The 15081-nt window shown below is 51.7% G+C and overlaps 6 protein-coding genes across 6 annotated transcripts; 5 read left to right on the forward strand and 1 right to left on the reverse strand.

Annotated features, from left to right (window-relative positions):
• Positions 1-1514: 1514 nt before the first annotated feature.
• TRV_00180 (AMP-binding enzyme, putative) lies at positions 1515-3565 on the forward strand (the record flags this gene model as incomplete). The annotated part of the gene is made up of 5 exons (XM_003025611.1): positions 1515-1845; positions 1928-2673; positions 2745-2839; positions 2905-3026; positions 3120-3565. 5 exons carry the CDS (start codon positions 1515-1517, stop codon positions 3563-3565), a joined length of 1740 nt encoding a protein of 579 aa, XP_003025657.1.
• A 482-nt stretch (positions 3566-4047) lies between these two features.
• On the reverse strand, positions 4048-5379 carry TRV_00181 (uncharacterized protein; the record flags this gene model as incomplete). The annotated part of the gene is made up of 1 exon (XM_003025612.1): positions 4048-5379. The coding sequence occupies one exon, from the start codon at positions 5377-5379 to the stop codon at positions 4048-4050; it is 1332 nt and encodes a 443-aa protein (XP_003025658.1).
• Positions 5380-8026: 2647 nt separating this feature from the next.
• Positions 8027-9535, forward strand: TRV_00182 (methyltransferase SirN-like, putative; the record flags this gene model as incomplete). Its single annotated transcript, XM_003025613.1, has 5 exons — positions 8027-8222; positions 8385-8630; positions 8694-8760; positions 8938-9345; positions 9406-9535. 5 exons carry the CDS (start codon positions 8027-8029, stop codon positions 9533-9535), a joined length of 1047 nt encoding a protein of 348 aa, XP_003025659.1.
• A 243-nt stretch (positions 9536-9778) lies between these two features.
• On the forward strand, positions 9779-11428 carry TRV_00183 (uncharacterized protein; the record flags this gene model as incomplete). Its single annotated transcript, XM_003025614.1, has 1 exon — positions 9779-11428. The coding sequence occupies one exon, from the start codon at positions 9779-9781 to the stop codon at positions 11426-11428; it is 1650 nt and encodes a 549-aa protein (XP_003025660.1).
• Positions 11429-12720: 1292 nt separating this feature from the next.
• Positions 12721-13263, forward strand: TRV_00184 (uncharacterized protein; the record flags this gene model as incomplete). The annotated part of the gene is made up of 1 exon (XM_003025615.1): positions 12721-13263. One exon carries the CDS (start codon positions 12721-12723, stop codon positions 13261-13263), a length of 543 nt encoding a protein of 180 aa, XP_003025661.1.
• Positions 13264-13724: 461 nt separating this feature from the next.
• On the forward strand, positions 13725-14102 carry TRV_00185 (uncharacterized protein; the record flags this gene model as incomplete). The annotated part of the gene is made up of 1 exon (XM_003025616.1): positions 13725-14102. One exon carries the CDS (start codon positions 13725-13727, stop codon positions 14100-14102), a length of 378 nt encoding a protein of 125 aa, XP_003025662.1.
• Between the last annotated feature and the right edge of the window lie 979 nt (positions 14103-15081).

The following is a 15081-nucleotide window of genomic DNA, read 5'->3' on the forward strand; positions in this document are numbered from 1 at the left end:
GAAGTCGAGGTTGGCACCGCAGAAAAGAAAACAAAGACGGAGAAGAAGTTGAAGACAGAGCGACAGCGAGAAGAAGAAGAATAAGAAATACGTTCTACACGCCTTGGAGAGGTTGTCCAGCGCTTCCTTTCCCTTTTCTTTCTTTTTTGCCTTTTCCTTTCTTTTTTTTTTTTTTTTTTTTCCTCTTTCACAGCCCCCCTGAGCAACCAGCCCAGCGAGAGGATGAGGTCTCGCAGGGGTCCCGAAAAGACGCGCGCAGAAGTAGTGGTACCTGCGTTAAGCGCGCAGATTGTATGGAATAGGAAGTACCGATACTTAAGGTTGTCGGCTCGGAAGAACCCGCGTAGCCGTGCTTAGGTCAGCACTCTGAAACATCTAATAATACCTCCGGCGCATAGAGTGTCTCTGCAGGACGACGAGGGCGGCTGGAAGTTGGAGTTGGAGTTGGCGCTGGCCCAGCAGGGCACAGGTACAGCGTCGTTCTACCTTGCGCCCTGCCTTCTCTCTGCCCCCGTTCATCGCGATGCTACGGTACTCTGCGCTTGCTACTGTTTCGTCGTCGTCGTCGTCGTCTTTTTTTTAGGTGCTGTAACCTTAGTAATCGCAAAGCCCCTGTCTAAAAATAGACCGGGGCCCCGCTCTGATTGGCCGGCGCCTCGTGGCGGCACTATGTATTTCGTACGGTATCATATGTCTTTTCCTGCACACATGGAACAGTAATTTACGAGAGATTAGTCGCCTAGTACTCGATATGGATAATAAGTCCATTGTTTTCAGCTAATAAAAATTAAAAATTCAAAATAAGAATACAAAGGGCAGTTGAGGATGTCAAGGACAAGGGAATGGTGGATGGGTCTAGACGACGATGAAACCCTCTGTCAGGCCCACTCTCGTAACTGAGATCCTGACACTCCTCTCTAACAGTTGTCGTTGTCGTTGGTGCGGGAGGAAACTCGCAGGCACAAAAAGACAAAAGGCAGCCTGACCGTTGGCGAAAACAACGCTCAGTGGCTGTGTGAATATTCCTGTACAGATTTCTCCACGATTAGTGCCTGTTCCTGATTCCTCTCCTTAAGCGAGACATGCTTAGGAATATATGTCTTTTTCTGCAAACGACAGGTCGCTCAGCCCGTTCAGCCTTGAAGCCGGGATCGTACCCGCGGTTTGTTCATCGACACCGTGAAGGTGTGTCCCTTGACTGCACCCATGCATATATACCCATGAAGGCCACCAACAAGCGGCAATGCTGCCATGTACTGACTTTCCTATCCGTACATGTCATTCCTTCGCTCTTTCCAGTGTGACAAGGGTGACACCGTGATAGCCGCCCCTCTCGTTGCATCCTGGACCAGGTCTGCACGCACGAGATGGAAGGGGTGCGATCATTATTGAAATACTGTGTGCTTCTTGTCGCCAGAAACCAGACGGAGGAGGTTTGATTTCTATTCTATAGTTAGCCAGGGCTACTGAGTAGTTATCTATAACTACAGTACACGGACAATTTTCAATCTATAATGACTGAGATCGAGACTTTACCACAGCGAGACAGGGCTCTGCCCAATGAGCCCTTCTTCGGCAAGCTTCTAGGCTTGTTACAACTCGGAGACGACCATGTTGCTATTGATGACCCATATTCCGGCATCAAGGCGAGTGCTTCTCAATTTGTGAACGACGTGCTGGCAACCAGAGCTGCCGTCAGACGTACGGCACCTGCGGGGATGCTTGACCAGCACGGTATGGTATATGAGCAGAAACCGTATATCTTGCTTCTTGCACCTTGTAGCTACCGCTACTTCGTCGGCTTTTTTGCTATCCTGGCACTAGGAGCAGCGGTGGTGCCGTTGTGTGAGTGGGCAGCCAGCCCTTTATCGCTAGAGCAATCTGCTAATACAAGTACCGCTAACTGCCTACTCGTGGAAATCGGTAGCTGCCAATGTATCTGTTGACGAAGCTACACGATTCAAGAACAAGTCGGAGGCCACATGTCTTGTTTTTGCAGCAAACTTGGAATCGAAAGCGCTGGAGATTCAACAGTCGACTTCCTTAGGCCTTGTTCCCATATCGTTTGCCGCGGATACAACCGACGGAGAACACGCGTGTCATATTGATATCACTATCAATGAGGGTCTTACAATTGAGCCTACTCGCCCCAGTCTCGTTCTGGGTACGTCTGGAAGTACGGGGCCGCCCAAAGGAGTCGTCCTAACGCGGGATTTCTTCAATATCCCCATGCCAGATGGTGGCCCTGATGATGTATTCATCACCATGATCACAGCCATGAACTGGATCGGCGGTGTCTGGCCCCCAACAAAGCTGTTGTTAAATGGCGTGAGAATCGAAATATTTGATTCCCAGCCTAGCAGGCCCGAGGTGGCTTGGAAGCGGCTTCGACAGGGCGGTGTTACCTTCCTCATGGCCCATTCAAACGTGTGGATGAGCATGATGAAGTACTATATTAACGAGTTGAGTAGTTTATCGCCCGCTGAGCTAGAGCCATATCGCCATGGTGCAAGGGATGTCAAGTTGGCCATGGCTGGCGCGATACCAATATTCCCTCCCGTACTCAAGTTCTGGAGAGAGATATTCGGCCACCCCTTAATGAACCTTTACTCTGCCGCCGAGATGGGAGGATGTGGGCTTCGTACTGCGGCGGACGTTGAGGAGGATGTCGAGGTTAGATTACCACCACGGCCATTTAATTCTGCACGCAAATTAAGAGCTAATTAACAGCCTGTGTTATATAGCGGTCTGTCGGAACCCCTTACGGCCAGTTAGAGGTGAAGCTGTCTGAGGGTGATCACGGCGAGCTTCTGATTAAGGGGCCTACGGTGGTTTCTCAGTAAGTTGCTGCCTTGCGGGAGTTGGCTAGTTGTAACCTTCTGGTTAACACAAATAATCAATCAGTTACCTAGGAGATCCAAAAGCCACAGAAGATGTCTTTGACGCTGAGGGTTTCTACAAGACGGGAGATAGAGGCCATATTGCGAATGGCGTTTATATCATTGATGGCCGGCTCAAGCACGACTGCAAGTATCCCTTTTATCCGGCTATGCCCTGATTTTCTTCTGTGGCCCTTCAGGGATATGCTAACTTTTTACTCTCTTTGCATGGGCCGGTAGTTATCAAGCATCATGCATATAAGGTGCCGATCCCCGAGCTGGAGATGCAGCTATTGAGATTACATTATGTCGATGAGGCATATGCCGTCCCAGCTCCGGAGGCTTCGGTCGGTGAACACATCGCAGTGGTAGTGCGGCTGAAGCCTGAGGCTGAGGGAGAGGGTCTGACTCTTGCAAAGTTGCGTGAGGATCTTTTGTCTGGCTCGTCGTTACCAGTCGGCTATCTGCCTACTGTGCTGCGTGTTCTAGGCAGGGGAGAAACCATACCTCGATCCTACACCGACAAGCCCCTTCGCAAACAAATTGTGACGAAGTTCTTTCTGGGCCCCGGTGGGACCGTGGAGCAAGGGAATCTCGAGATCGAAGTGTGGGAGTCTAAAGTCATCCCTTCGGCCAGAGACTTTGACCAGGGCAGCGACCGGAGGCTTACTACTGCATCGATCTAGACTCTGAGTAAATGGGGATGTGAAAGCTGACTACGATGCGAAAATATGTTATAACACTAGGTATAGATAGAATCGTAGATCAGCTTCGTTCATAGTACAGATTGAAGAAACATTATTACACGGGCAAGGAGAGCCAGGACCCGACCAGATATCACCAAGGCACAAAACAGGGGTAGTGGGAATAGACAGTGTATGGAGACATTAAAAGGAAGCCATTGATATTGGGGGGAAAGGACAGGAACAAGCACGCAAAAAAAAAAAAAAAAAACAGGGAGAGGGGCTAAACAACAGAGGAAGACGAAAACCGGGGGCCACCAATTCCTTTAACAGACGCCGCATAAAGGTTCCATTTTGGGGACGAGCTTCAGTCCTAGGAACAAAACAAAGACACTGGGGGCAAAGGACAAAGTAGAAGGAGGGTTCGTAAGTAGGAGTGTTTAAGTGTGAGAGCGTGCGAGGGGAGTGTAAAGCGTAGACATGGTCTACCCCTTAACTTCATGCTTGTCATCAAAAGGGCTTGCACTTCGGTTTGACTGGCTGGTCGGTCCGCTAGTCAAGCCAGAGGGTATGGGTTCTTCCTCGACGATTGGGTCGGCAAACGGGCTTTGTTTTTGGTCTGGCGAGTCGTCTATTTCAGTGACTGCGAGAGACTGGACGGATTGGCGGGATTTCACCTTGGCGGTGCCATTTTTGTCAGTCGTGGAAGTAGCATCGTTCTTTGAGCTGGAAGAGTCGCTGCTAGAACTGTCAGTGGATGGATTGCGTTCGGGTGATTCGACTGTGACTTTGGGAGTGTTTTGTGATGAGTTGTTGTCGGAGAGGGCAGTGGTAGAAGAAGCAGTAGTAGTGGTCGTCGTTGTCTTGGAGCGACCGCCCTTCGTAACATTGATAGGCTTAGCAACTGCGCTACGAGCAACGATGGAGCTAACACCAAGCTTGGCTGCGACGGCGTTGGCTTTGTTGATCTGCGAGTTCGTGATGGCCGGCACCTTGGGCGACGACTGAGGCGAGGACGAGCTAGTGCCTGACTTGACGCTGACGATGTTTGCCCTGGCTTGGTAGGCCTCCTGGGCCGGGACAGGGCTGACAATGGCGTTGTGACGGTAGATGGTCGTGGCGACACTGCTGCGAGCGAGACTGGGGCTGATGCTCTTGCCGTCGTCGTCAGTCATGCCAGACCACATGGAGTCCCGGATGTCGCCGGGCATGAAGAAGTGCTGGTTCTGGCCGTTGGCGACGGCAGATGGGATTGGAGGCACGGGAGGGACCATGAGGTCTGGCGAGCCGGGAGCCGATCTGTTGGTGACACCGGGGATATATGCGATCTGGATGACGTTGGAGGCCCTGGTGAGGACGGTGGAGGCGATGGAGCCGACGGCAGACTGTCTCCTCTGGCTGTTGCCGTCGACGTCGACGCTGCTGGCGTTGGTCTTTTCGTGCCATATCTCAGTGTTCTTGCGTCGACGACGGACGCAGAACCACCAGGTCAAGAGGATGGCGGCGAGGAGGGCGATGCCACCGACGACACCGCCAGCAATGGCGCCTGTGGGAGAGCCCGAGTCATCGGACGGCTGGTTGGCGAGGGGATCAGGGACGCAGATGGCGGTAGCGCAGGCTTCGCACGATTTGGCCGTGAGAGTGCATATCTCCTTCTCCTTGCAGGTTGGACACGGCGGCGCCTCGGTTGGGCAGTTGACGACGCATCGACGGAAGAGCGTACTTGGGCTCCGCCCGTAGATGGCTGTATCCACGGATGTTAGCAAAGCCAGCGAAGCGAGTCGATGACGGCCAGACATACCGGATTCTGGGTTCATGATGGGGTCGGTTTGCGGTGCAGACTGAGCGGCCAGCAAGCCCGCGCGAGAGACAGACAGACAGAGAGAGAGAAAGACAGATAGAGAGAGAGAGATAGGCAGAGATAGAGGAAGTGAATGGAGGAAAAGCGAGGGTCAGCTGCGCAGCAGCAGAATCAAACGAGTGACAGTGGAGGGTGAAAGAGTGAGGACGACGAAAGAGAAAGACGGGGGGGATCCCGGGGCGAGGCTGGACGGCAGTAATAATAATAATACGGAGTAATATAAGAACAGTCTTAACGGTCGAAAGTTGGTTGGGCGTTGAAACGAGTGTGAAGCGACGACGGCTGCGAAAGTCGGGCCAGATCAAATCAGGGCAGACATCACTCGCTCAGCGGCTCTTCGACTGGCGCCGTTGGTGATGCAGCGGGACAGCGGGTAGAGGAGAGAGACAACGACAACGGCGGCGGCGACGATGCAGAGCGAGAGACGGCGAGAGCGTCGAGCGAGCGAGTGACGAGGGCGAGCAGCGGGCGAGGGCGAAGACGAGGACGAAGGCGAGGATGAGACATCGCGATGTGTTGTCAGAAGAGAAAAGACGGAGGACGGGCGGGAAATGAGCCCAGGGCCGCGGCTAGGGCGGGCGCAGCATGTCGCGGGTGGAGCCCGGGTGGGCCAATCAGGGGCGGCAATGAGGCCGAAGGGGGTGGGGCGAGGGTGCCTGGCTAGCCGCTTTGGGCTACTTCGGCCCGCAAAGTGGAGACTTGAATTGGCGGTCGTGCCTTCCTATTGGGTGTAAAAGCACGCGCCAGGCATGACTCAGCAGAAGCGGGTGGACGGCCCAGATCAGGCTAGCGCGATCTGCACGTGATGAAACATTATTGCTGACTACTGTCTTACTAATACACGTGACTAAGCAGTCTCTCTCGACCTCGTGGAAAGTCGAGAAAGTCGAGAAGTTCCATCATGGACGCTCGACGTCGCCAGCAGCCGCAGCGGCTCTAACGCGGGCTGTATGACATTCGCCGGCGGAGTACTCCGTAGTGCAGACTGTATTGCTGCACACGGCCCTGCTCTCGGCCTATCTATGAAATGTGGAGTACAACATATATTATATAACTACATATCTATATACCCCTGTTGACCCCTCTCAGCATGGCCAGAGCGGCTTGTCTCTCTCCTTGCCGGATTCACCACCCTCTCCTGTCCAGTTTTCGATATCGACACCTGTTGATCCATCATGTTCTCTTGGCTGGAGCGTGGGATAAGTATGTTACCATTCGCAAGGCGTGGACCTGACGAGCGAGGCACTGCAGGCATTCACCAAGCGAGTCGAAGAAAAGATGCAGCCAGCTCAGGAACCTGAACGTCATTATGCGGCAAAACTGAAGATGGAGAAGCCAAACGCCAAAAGCACATCGGCTATCTCACTGAGGCGTTCGAGAAAACTGCTAAACTCAAGGAAAGTGGCTGCCTTGAATCACTCACTCTCAGAGTCTTATGGTCTATCTCGACGGTGTAAGACAGTTCCCTGCTTTGAATAAATGGACCCGGTGGTACGTATGCAGACGCGTGTAGGTTTCTGCTATTGATACCTGGCAGGTTACGTTGCGGGCATTGGCAGCAAGCAAACGTATTGGGAAGCTGACCGTGTTCAATGATGGGTCGATGGGACTGTGCAGTTTGCCCTGCAACAAGCTTATCACCATCGATTTGGAAGACGCCGGGCTCGTGGAGTCTTTCACTCCACTGAATTCGCTGTCACTCAGTGTTTGTGATAGGATCTTTGATCCCAACCGAGACGTCGTAGAGCCCGGCCAGAAATACAACAGCTTAAGGAGCGCTGATGGAACAAACTGGCACAAAGGCCGAGAGCCTGAAGCGTTGGGGAGATGACATAACTAAGGCAACCCACATCATTTGAAGTGACACGTCCATAGTTTATTGGCAGTCCAACGAGTATGATATATAAAGCGCGCGAGAGATTGGGGCCAATTCCTAGGGAGACATCGAAGAATATAACTACTTTGTTCTTCAAAGTATCCACTTCTACCTTTTGCCCCTTGGAGGGGGAAAAAGTACCACATTCAACATGTACCCGATAGCTGCTAGCCCTGAATGAGGTTTCCTCCAACCAAAGTCTCCAATCATGGTGGTAGGCATAGTACATAGCACTAACAAGTGGTAGGTTACTTCGGTGAATGTGCTGGCTACTTCTTCTCACTAAACGACTCTATCAGTGGTGACACCTGAGGATACTGGGGATAAGAGGCTCGTCATTGTGTGGAGAAACTGGTTACTTAGATGTTTGGACTTAATATGAATTGCTACATATAACCAACGCGTATTTATCAGCTGTTCAATCTAACTGCTTGTTGGGGACAAGTTTCTTAGCTGCTGCTGCTTTTTCTGCTGTGCAATTATTGTTGATATGAAGCAACAGATCTACAGACCTTGGTGGAGAATCAACAAACAAGCAAACAAGATGAAGAGGAGACAACATATGTACATGATCTACCGGCATATTCGGCCGCGATGCGAACAGTTAACTTAACTAGTTAGCGCACGCACCAGGCGCCGTACATGTTCTTGTTTCATCGTCCGGTTGGAAATGTGGCTGTTACACTGCACAGCCTAGCCAGAGTTCCTGTATCGTCTGATTTCGTAGATGGCTATTATTATCAGTGTACGCTCGAGCCAGGATCAGGCTACCAAACCGGTCTACTTGGGGGATAGCCATCAAACCAAGGGCGGTGACTCGACGATGCTGCCTGCATCCACCCTTCTCCGGATGAATATGCTGGAATCCGGGGAGGATCGGGCTTTGGCTGCAGCCAGTCACTTTCTACCGTGTGCTCTGCTTGGTTCGCTTGTTTTCTAGTTCGTCGGGGTAACCAGGTATAGCGACACGGAGTGACCGAAGTGAATAGCAGGGTGGTAAGAATTCAGGTTGAGTCATGCCTCTGTCGAGGCTGGTATAAAAGGAGAGTACGGAGTACGTCCTGTAGAGATATCGGCCAGTATAGCCAACTCCTTTCAAACCAGCCATCAACTCAGCGGAGTAGCCATCCGGCTTGCAAACATGGGAGACCACCAAGACCGCCAGTTTGAACAAGACAAGTCCCGCTACGTCATTCCCGGAGGTAGCGTTGAGAGAGACCGTCTGCGAGTCCAGCACGAATGGATCAAGGGCACGGCTGGAGGCCTTATCAAGGCGCCCCTCGATCTAACGGCCCAGGGAATGAAGGTCCTCGACTCGGCTACTGCTGATGGTAAGTCGGAAACTCCTTGTATGCAAACATGGCAACAAATCATTATCTGACAGATCTGGCCAGGTTTCTGGATCCACGATGTCCGTCTCGTGCTGCCTGACGACACCGAGTATGTTGGCTTCGATATTGCGTATGTCCGGTCCCTCCATGCTCCTGTTCCTGTTCCTGTTCCTGCCCCTGTGGATGTATGAGTGCAGGTGGCTTTATCATGGGTATCATAACTAATAATGGGTGTCAACCGAGAAAGGACTGAGCTGTTCCCTGCGCGCGAGAGCCTGCCTCCAACGGTGTCCCTGGTGCCGCACAGCGTGACGGAGCCCTTCCCGCCGGCCTGGGAGAACAGCTTCGACCTGATCAACCAGCGCCTGCTGTTCGCCTTCTTCCAGCGGCAGGAAATCAACCAGATCGTCAAGCGTCTCGTCGGCTGCCTCAAGCCAGGCGGGTGGATCCAGTTCTTCGAATATGACCACTACACCATGGTGACGGACCCGCAGGCGACGACCTACCTGCTCTTCTACAAATTTGCAGAGCAGAAAGTGCGCAACCTCCATGTCAAGCGGGACATCATGGATGCCCTTGCAGACGCTGGATGCGAGCACATCCAGAGCGAGTGCCTGGAGATGGTGGCTGGCAGCGCCCATGTCGATCGCGAGCAGGGGATGCGAGGCCGGCGGGTCAGCCGCGTCCTGTTCCACTCCTTTGGCAGTCTCGTCAAGTAAGTCCATCCAGTCATTGTCCATCTGCTTGAGCTATCCACTGCTGACATGCGGTCCAGGCTGGAAGATATTGGGCTGAGCGAGGATCGCCGGCCGTCGCTCGCCGCTGAGCTGGAGAAGGATATGGACATGTACAAGACGGGGGTCGCTGGCAACTTCATCTGGGCGCAGAAGCCCGAGGGTATTTAGCACTCGTATACGGAGGATCAGAGAATGAGTTCTTCCGTAACTACCTGATAATAAAATATATACGTTGTTGAATAATGTATAGTCTCGTCCTCGAGCTCGTATGATGTCGTAGTTAGCCCGTTAACTATCGTGGCTGTCGACCGCGAAACGAGGATGGATACGAGCAACGCCCGCCATCACCCGCACACAAAGAGCCACGACGAGTAGGAAGAGATAAATACAAGGCGATGCTTCTGATGCCGCATGGTGAGTCCCATTCGTCTGCAGTTTTCAGATCCAGAGCCTGCTGCTAACATGCGTCTGCTCAACACCAGGTCCCTCCGCGTCGAGGAGTTCTTCGACGACAGCGCGCTGCCCGACTACGCCATCCTCTCGCACCGATGGCAGGACGAGGAGGTCTCGCTGCAGCAGCTGCGGGACGGCCAGGCGACGGCGATGCGTGGCTACAAGAAGCTGGCGGACAGCTGCTCGCAGGCGCGGCGTGACGGCTTCGACTACGTCTGGATCGATACCTGCTGCATCGACAAGACCAGCAGCGCCGAGCTGTCCGAGGCTCTCAACTCCATGTACCAGTGGTACCAACGGGCCAACATCTGCTATGCGTACCTGTTTGACGTGGACGAGACACTCGTCGCCGAGCAGTCGAGCTTCTACCGCAGCGCCTGGTTTACTCGTGGATGGACGCTGCAGGAGCTGCTTGCACCGGCCACCGTCGAGTTCTTCAACGGCACATGGCAGAGGCTCGGTAGCAAGCTCAAACTGAAGGATGCGATATGTGAGGTGACGGGCATCCATCCCGGTGTGCTCACGGGCGAGCTGGAGCTGCAGTCCTTCTCCGTTGCGCAGCGCATGTCCTGGGCTGCTCGCCGCACCACGGCCAAGGTCGAGGACCGGGCATACAGTCTGCTGGGAATCTTCGGCATCAATATGCCCATGCTGTACGGCGAAGGCGAGCGGGCCTTTCTGCGTCTGCAGGAGGAGATCATGAAGCAGTCGGACGACCACTCCCTCTTCGCCTGGAAGAGCGCTGACCCAAACCACCGCGGCCTGTTTGCAAGATCTCCGGAAGCCTTTGCAGAGAGCGGCCATCTCGTCCAGGCGGCCAGTAAGTGGAACATCAAGCCCTACTCGCTGACCAACATGGGTCTCTCGATCGAGCTGCCCATGGTCGAGTGGTCGATGGGCGTATACCTCGCCGCACTGGACTGCGAGACCGAAGGAGTGCAGAACAGCCGTGTTGGCATCTTCCTCTCTGACCTGCCGGAGAAGAACCAGTATGCCCGCGTTATGCTTGACGGTGTCGATCTCCCTCGCTTTGCAACCAGCCGCCAGAGCCAGTACCGCCACATCTACGTGAGACAGCAGATCCGAGGGTCTTTACGGCCGGTGGAACGCGAGTACGGCTTCTGGCTCCGTCGCATACCCAGACCCAGCTTGTCTCTGGATGCCACTTTCGACGTCACTGCTTGGAACAACAAGTGGACGAGACAAAACATGGTCTTCACCATTCCAAAGGGAGAGTGTGGAACTGCGGTTGTTATACGGTACAAGCTCGAGAAGGGCCGGACAACCAATATCAAGCTGGGCTTCGATCCCAAGTTCAATCCTGTCTGCCAGTTCGGGGGCCAGTACTACTCGCCAAAAACCTTTGGCTCTCCGTTTCGGGACACTTTCCAGGGTATCATGGCGACTGACTGGATGAATTCTCGTCTCGAAGGAGTTCACGTTGGCGACAAGCAGACCGGCTTGAACGTCGATGACTTTCATCGCATCCTTATTCTCAAGGAGACAATCAAGGGTAAGGAAATGTGGGTGGTCTACATTGCCGACTACGACGAGGAAGCCGTATGGTATCAAGATCGTGTTTGTGATGGCTGCAACTTGGTAAGCTGACGTTGTCTATCAAATCGAGAGAGAGAGAGAGAGAGAGAAAGCCAACAAGTTGACAATGATAGACAATATTCGGCCGGCTATACAAGTGCAGCGAGTGCTCAGGATTCGACTACTGCGAGGACTGCTACGCAACGGCAGACAAGACTCATCCCCAGCACAGGTTCAAAAAGGATAATCCTATTTGCCATGTGGGAGTCAAGTGTGACAGCTGCGCCCAGGTAAGCGTATACTCGGTATCAAAGGGTTACGCCCTGGAACTGCGAGGCTGACGCCGTGTAGAAGGTGTATGGGAGCCGCTACAAGTGCTCTCGCTGCCCGGACTTTGATCTCTGCAGCTACTGCTTTTCCAGTCCTATGAAGATCCACCCTCAGCATCAGTTCACGGAGATCCAGAAGCCGTAGCCTTTCTTCTTCTCTCCTCGTTGTGCGTATCAAAGGGATAGGGGTTGGGGAAGGTGTTCGTAGCGTGGAGTACAAGCTGTTGGTAAAAGCCAGAACACACACGACGAGGACAATATGGTTTTCGTCGATATCTTTATTGATTACCGTTGTCTGTAGGTACATCGGTAACAGACATCATTGTCCGGCGCGCCCAATTTGTGTTTTTCAGCCTGTGGCTCAAGGACGAGCTGTCCAGAGAGGCTTTGTATAAAAAAAACTTGATTAAAATCAAGTCTGATAAGTAACTAATCTATATTAGGCCGCTACCAATCTGTAAGCCTTAGGAGGCTAAATCTTGATTTCTTTTTCTTGTATCTATATAACTATATAGAGCTCCTCACTCCTTATAGTCTTTGACTGTATTGTGCTCAGCCCGAAGCTCATGTCACGTGACGTTCCCTCGAGCCTCCGAGAGTAATTGCTTATATAATATAACCCAAGGGTTTGGGATGTCTTGGCATCTAGATCAACGTCATATGTATACATCGAGAATCAAGAATCGCAGCGCAAGCAGAAGCAGCCACACGCCACTTCTGACCTCGAGACGGCCATATATAAAAAGATATTTTATGCATCTTCTTGGATAATGTGTAGTAGACAGCGAGGTATACTTCCACGTTTTTTAGCTGGTGGGTAGCATAATTCCGCTCTCAGTGGCTAACCAACTATATAGCTGTTCACTTAAGGTCAGTGTCAAATATGCAACCTATTAACTACTTGGGCGATAATAAGAAATGGTTTCTGCAATAGATCTAACATGAGTGGCTGTCTAGTCTATCAACTCGCCACTACATACCTCTTCTATACCCTCTCGTCCCCTTGCGTGGGCTTATTAAATATACTACACTACTATGGAGGAAGTTTTTAGTGGCATTAAGTATGCCTTTGACTACCTTTTCCGCTCGCGTGCTGCGCGTGGTCTGCCGGATGATAGAAAATGCCGTGTAGCTTATTGGCTCATGGATTACGTGCAGTGTGCCTTGTGTCATTTTCGGAGCGAAGTGAAAACACGATACCCTCACCGTGTTGATATCATTGATATAGCTGAAAAGGTGGAGCGGTCCATCATTTATGAACACGGAGGGATGGAACCAAAAACATTGCTCCGTACCTTGCGTGGAGAAACACCCCGTTCAAAACCTCTCACCCCTGAGGGCCTAAAAACGTGTGATCAGATTCTGGCTAGGTGGCAAGACCATGATGCTATCAAAAAGGAGTTTTACTTCTTAAAGCTTGATCGTATTATAGAAGAGGGATTTATGAAAGGCAGCTTTGTCGATGACGACGATGTGCTGCTTTCTACATATCTATATGATACCGAGAAACACGCTTCACAAACAGCGAATGGGATGAAAAAATGGCTACTTGCTAGACACGGAACCCTGGAATTCTAGGCAACGATGAGAAGATTCAGGGGGTGTGGTCTATGTTGTTCTATACTATATTGTAGTGGCTTGATTGCCTGTTAACAATGTAAATTATCATCTCTTCTACTTTCTACCGCAAGAGGTATACCACTTATCAGATACCATTTTACATTCGCTCGTGTCTAGACGGTGTTGCGTTATAAGAGGCTTTATGTCCTGTCTCGGTGCAGAGAGCAAGACACAGTTACCTTAGCGTAACTAGTTCGCGTTGCTCCCGTGGCTTTTTACCCCTCTAAATTTGTTTCTCCTTTCTCCCCCTCTTTCTCTTTCTCTTTCTTCAGAGCCAAAACTATTTTCACTAGTAAGTACTACATACTCTATAACCCCGTCTACGCTCTTTCACAACCCCTATAGACGTATGATCGCATATCTAACCCAATAAGCCTATAGAAAAATATCTAAAATGGTCTCTAAAAAAGATTTTTTTAATGGAAGTGGCAAAAGCAGGAGGAGAACAAGCCAAGGCAAATAAGGCAACAGCAGCAGCGCTACAAGAGTTAGTGGCAGCAGCAGCAGCAATAACAGACGACCCTGGTCCCGCTGGCCCCCCGCGCCGTCGCCCCCGCCCACACCAGAAAGCAAAAATGCGCGCAAGGCGCGCCGAAAGGCGCAGAATGAAGAAGGAGAAGGAGAAGAAAGAGGAGAAGAAGGAGGAGAAGGAGGAAGAGGAGGGGGAGAAGGAGGAAGAGGAGGGGGAGAAGGAGGAAGAGGAGGGGGAGAAGGAGGAGGGGGAGAAGGAGGAGGGGGGAAGAGGGGGGGAAGGCATTGCCTTTGAGGCCAAAACAGTAGTCGACTCGAGATATTGAATTAAGAACCTTGCCGCGGACCATATGTGCCATACTCTCCAAATTTACTTTAGAAACAGACTCATAAAAGCACGTAGAAAGGTGGTATATCGTCGGGACTGGGCCACTCTATACCCTAACTCTCTCTTACGATTTCTCTTACCACTATATAGAAGTAAGGGTATAGTAGGGGTATCACATAAGAGAACGGTACAGAGAGAGAATTACTCCGTATACAGAGGCAGGTATTCTGGGGTCAGAGGTTGTTGTATGATGTTCGAGGTTAATCTGCATACCAAGACATATAGGCATGCTTATATAAGCAACAGTGGTTACCGGAATATATATAATCCTAATGGTGCAGGTTCATTACCATTCGTTAGACGCAAAGTCAAATATCTAGCTTATAAACAACGTCAGTCATCAATTGAACCACGCAGGTGGTGATTGCATTGCTGCGAGTACAGATAGCACACGGCGTCACAGCCGTGGTAGAGGGTAGAGGAAAGGGCGGCAGAGCAATAACTTACTCTGCCGTCACTGGAATGTTTTGGTGGAAAGAAGATACCTGGTCGGCATCACCATAACTACCGCCGCAGATACTTGGCCCCTTTTACCGGGGAGCAGCACTTTAATGCCGATGTTATAATACCCTAACACCTATCTATATCATGACGATGTTGGTACAATAATACCCCTACCAGTTGTAGGATATCCTAGTTCCTAGTCGTATATCCCAAACAGAATGGTAAAAGCGCGACCATTGTGAAAACCACAAGGAGGGTCCGTGTATACCACTACCATCTAGATCCCCTTCCGCATGGCTCTTGTCCTCCTCCTCCTCCTCCTGCTGCTGCTGCTGCTGCGTGGTCTTTGCTCTCTGCTCCCTGATGCGCAGGCAGAGGCCGCCGAGCACCGGGCATTGGAAACCAGGGCGACCACGGATGTACTAGGTAGTGCTTAGTGCTCGGTGCTGGCGCTGGGCTTTCCTAAAGGGGCA

The sequence above is a fragment of the Trichophyton verrucosum genome (assembly GCF_000151505.1).
Source record: "Trichophyton verrucosum HKI 0517 chromosome Unknown contig00012_1.f1.exp, whole genome shotgun sequence".
Lineage (NCBI taxonomy): Eukaryota > Fungi > Ascomycota > Eurotiomycetes > Onygenales > Arthrodermataceae > Trichophyton > Trichophyton verrucosum.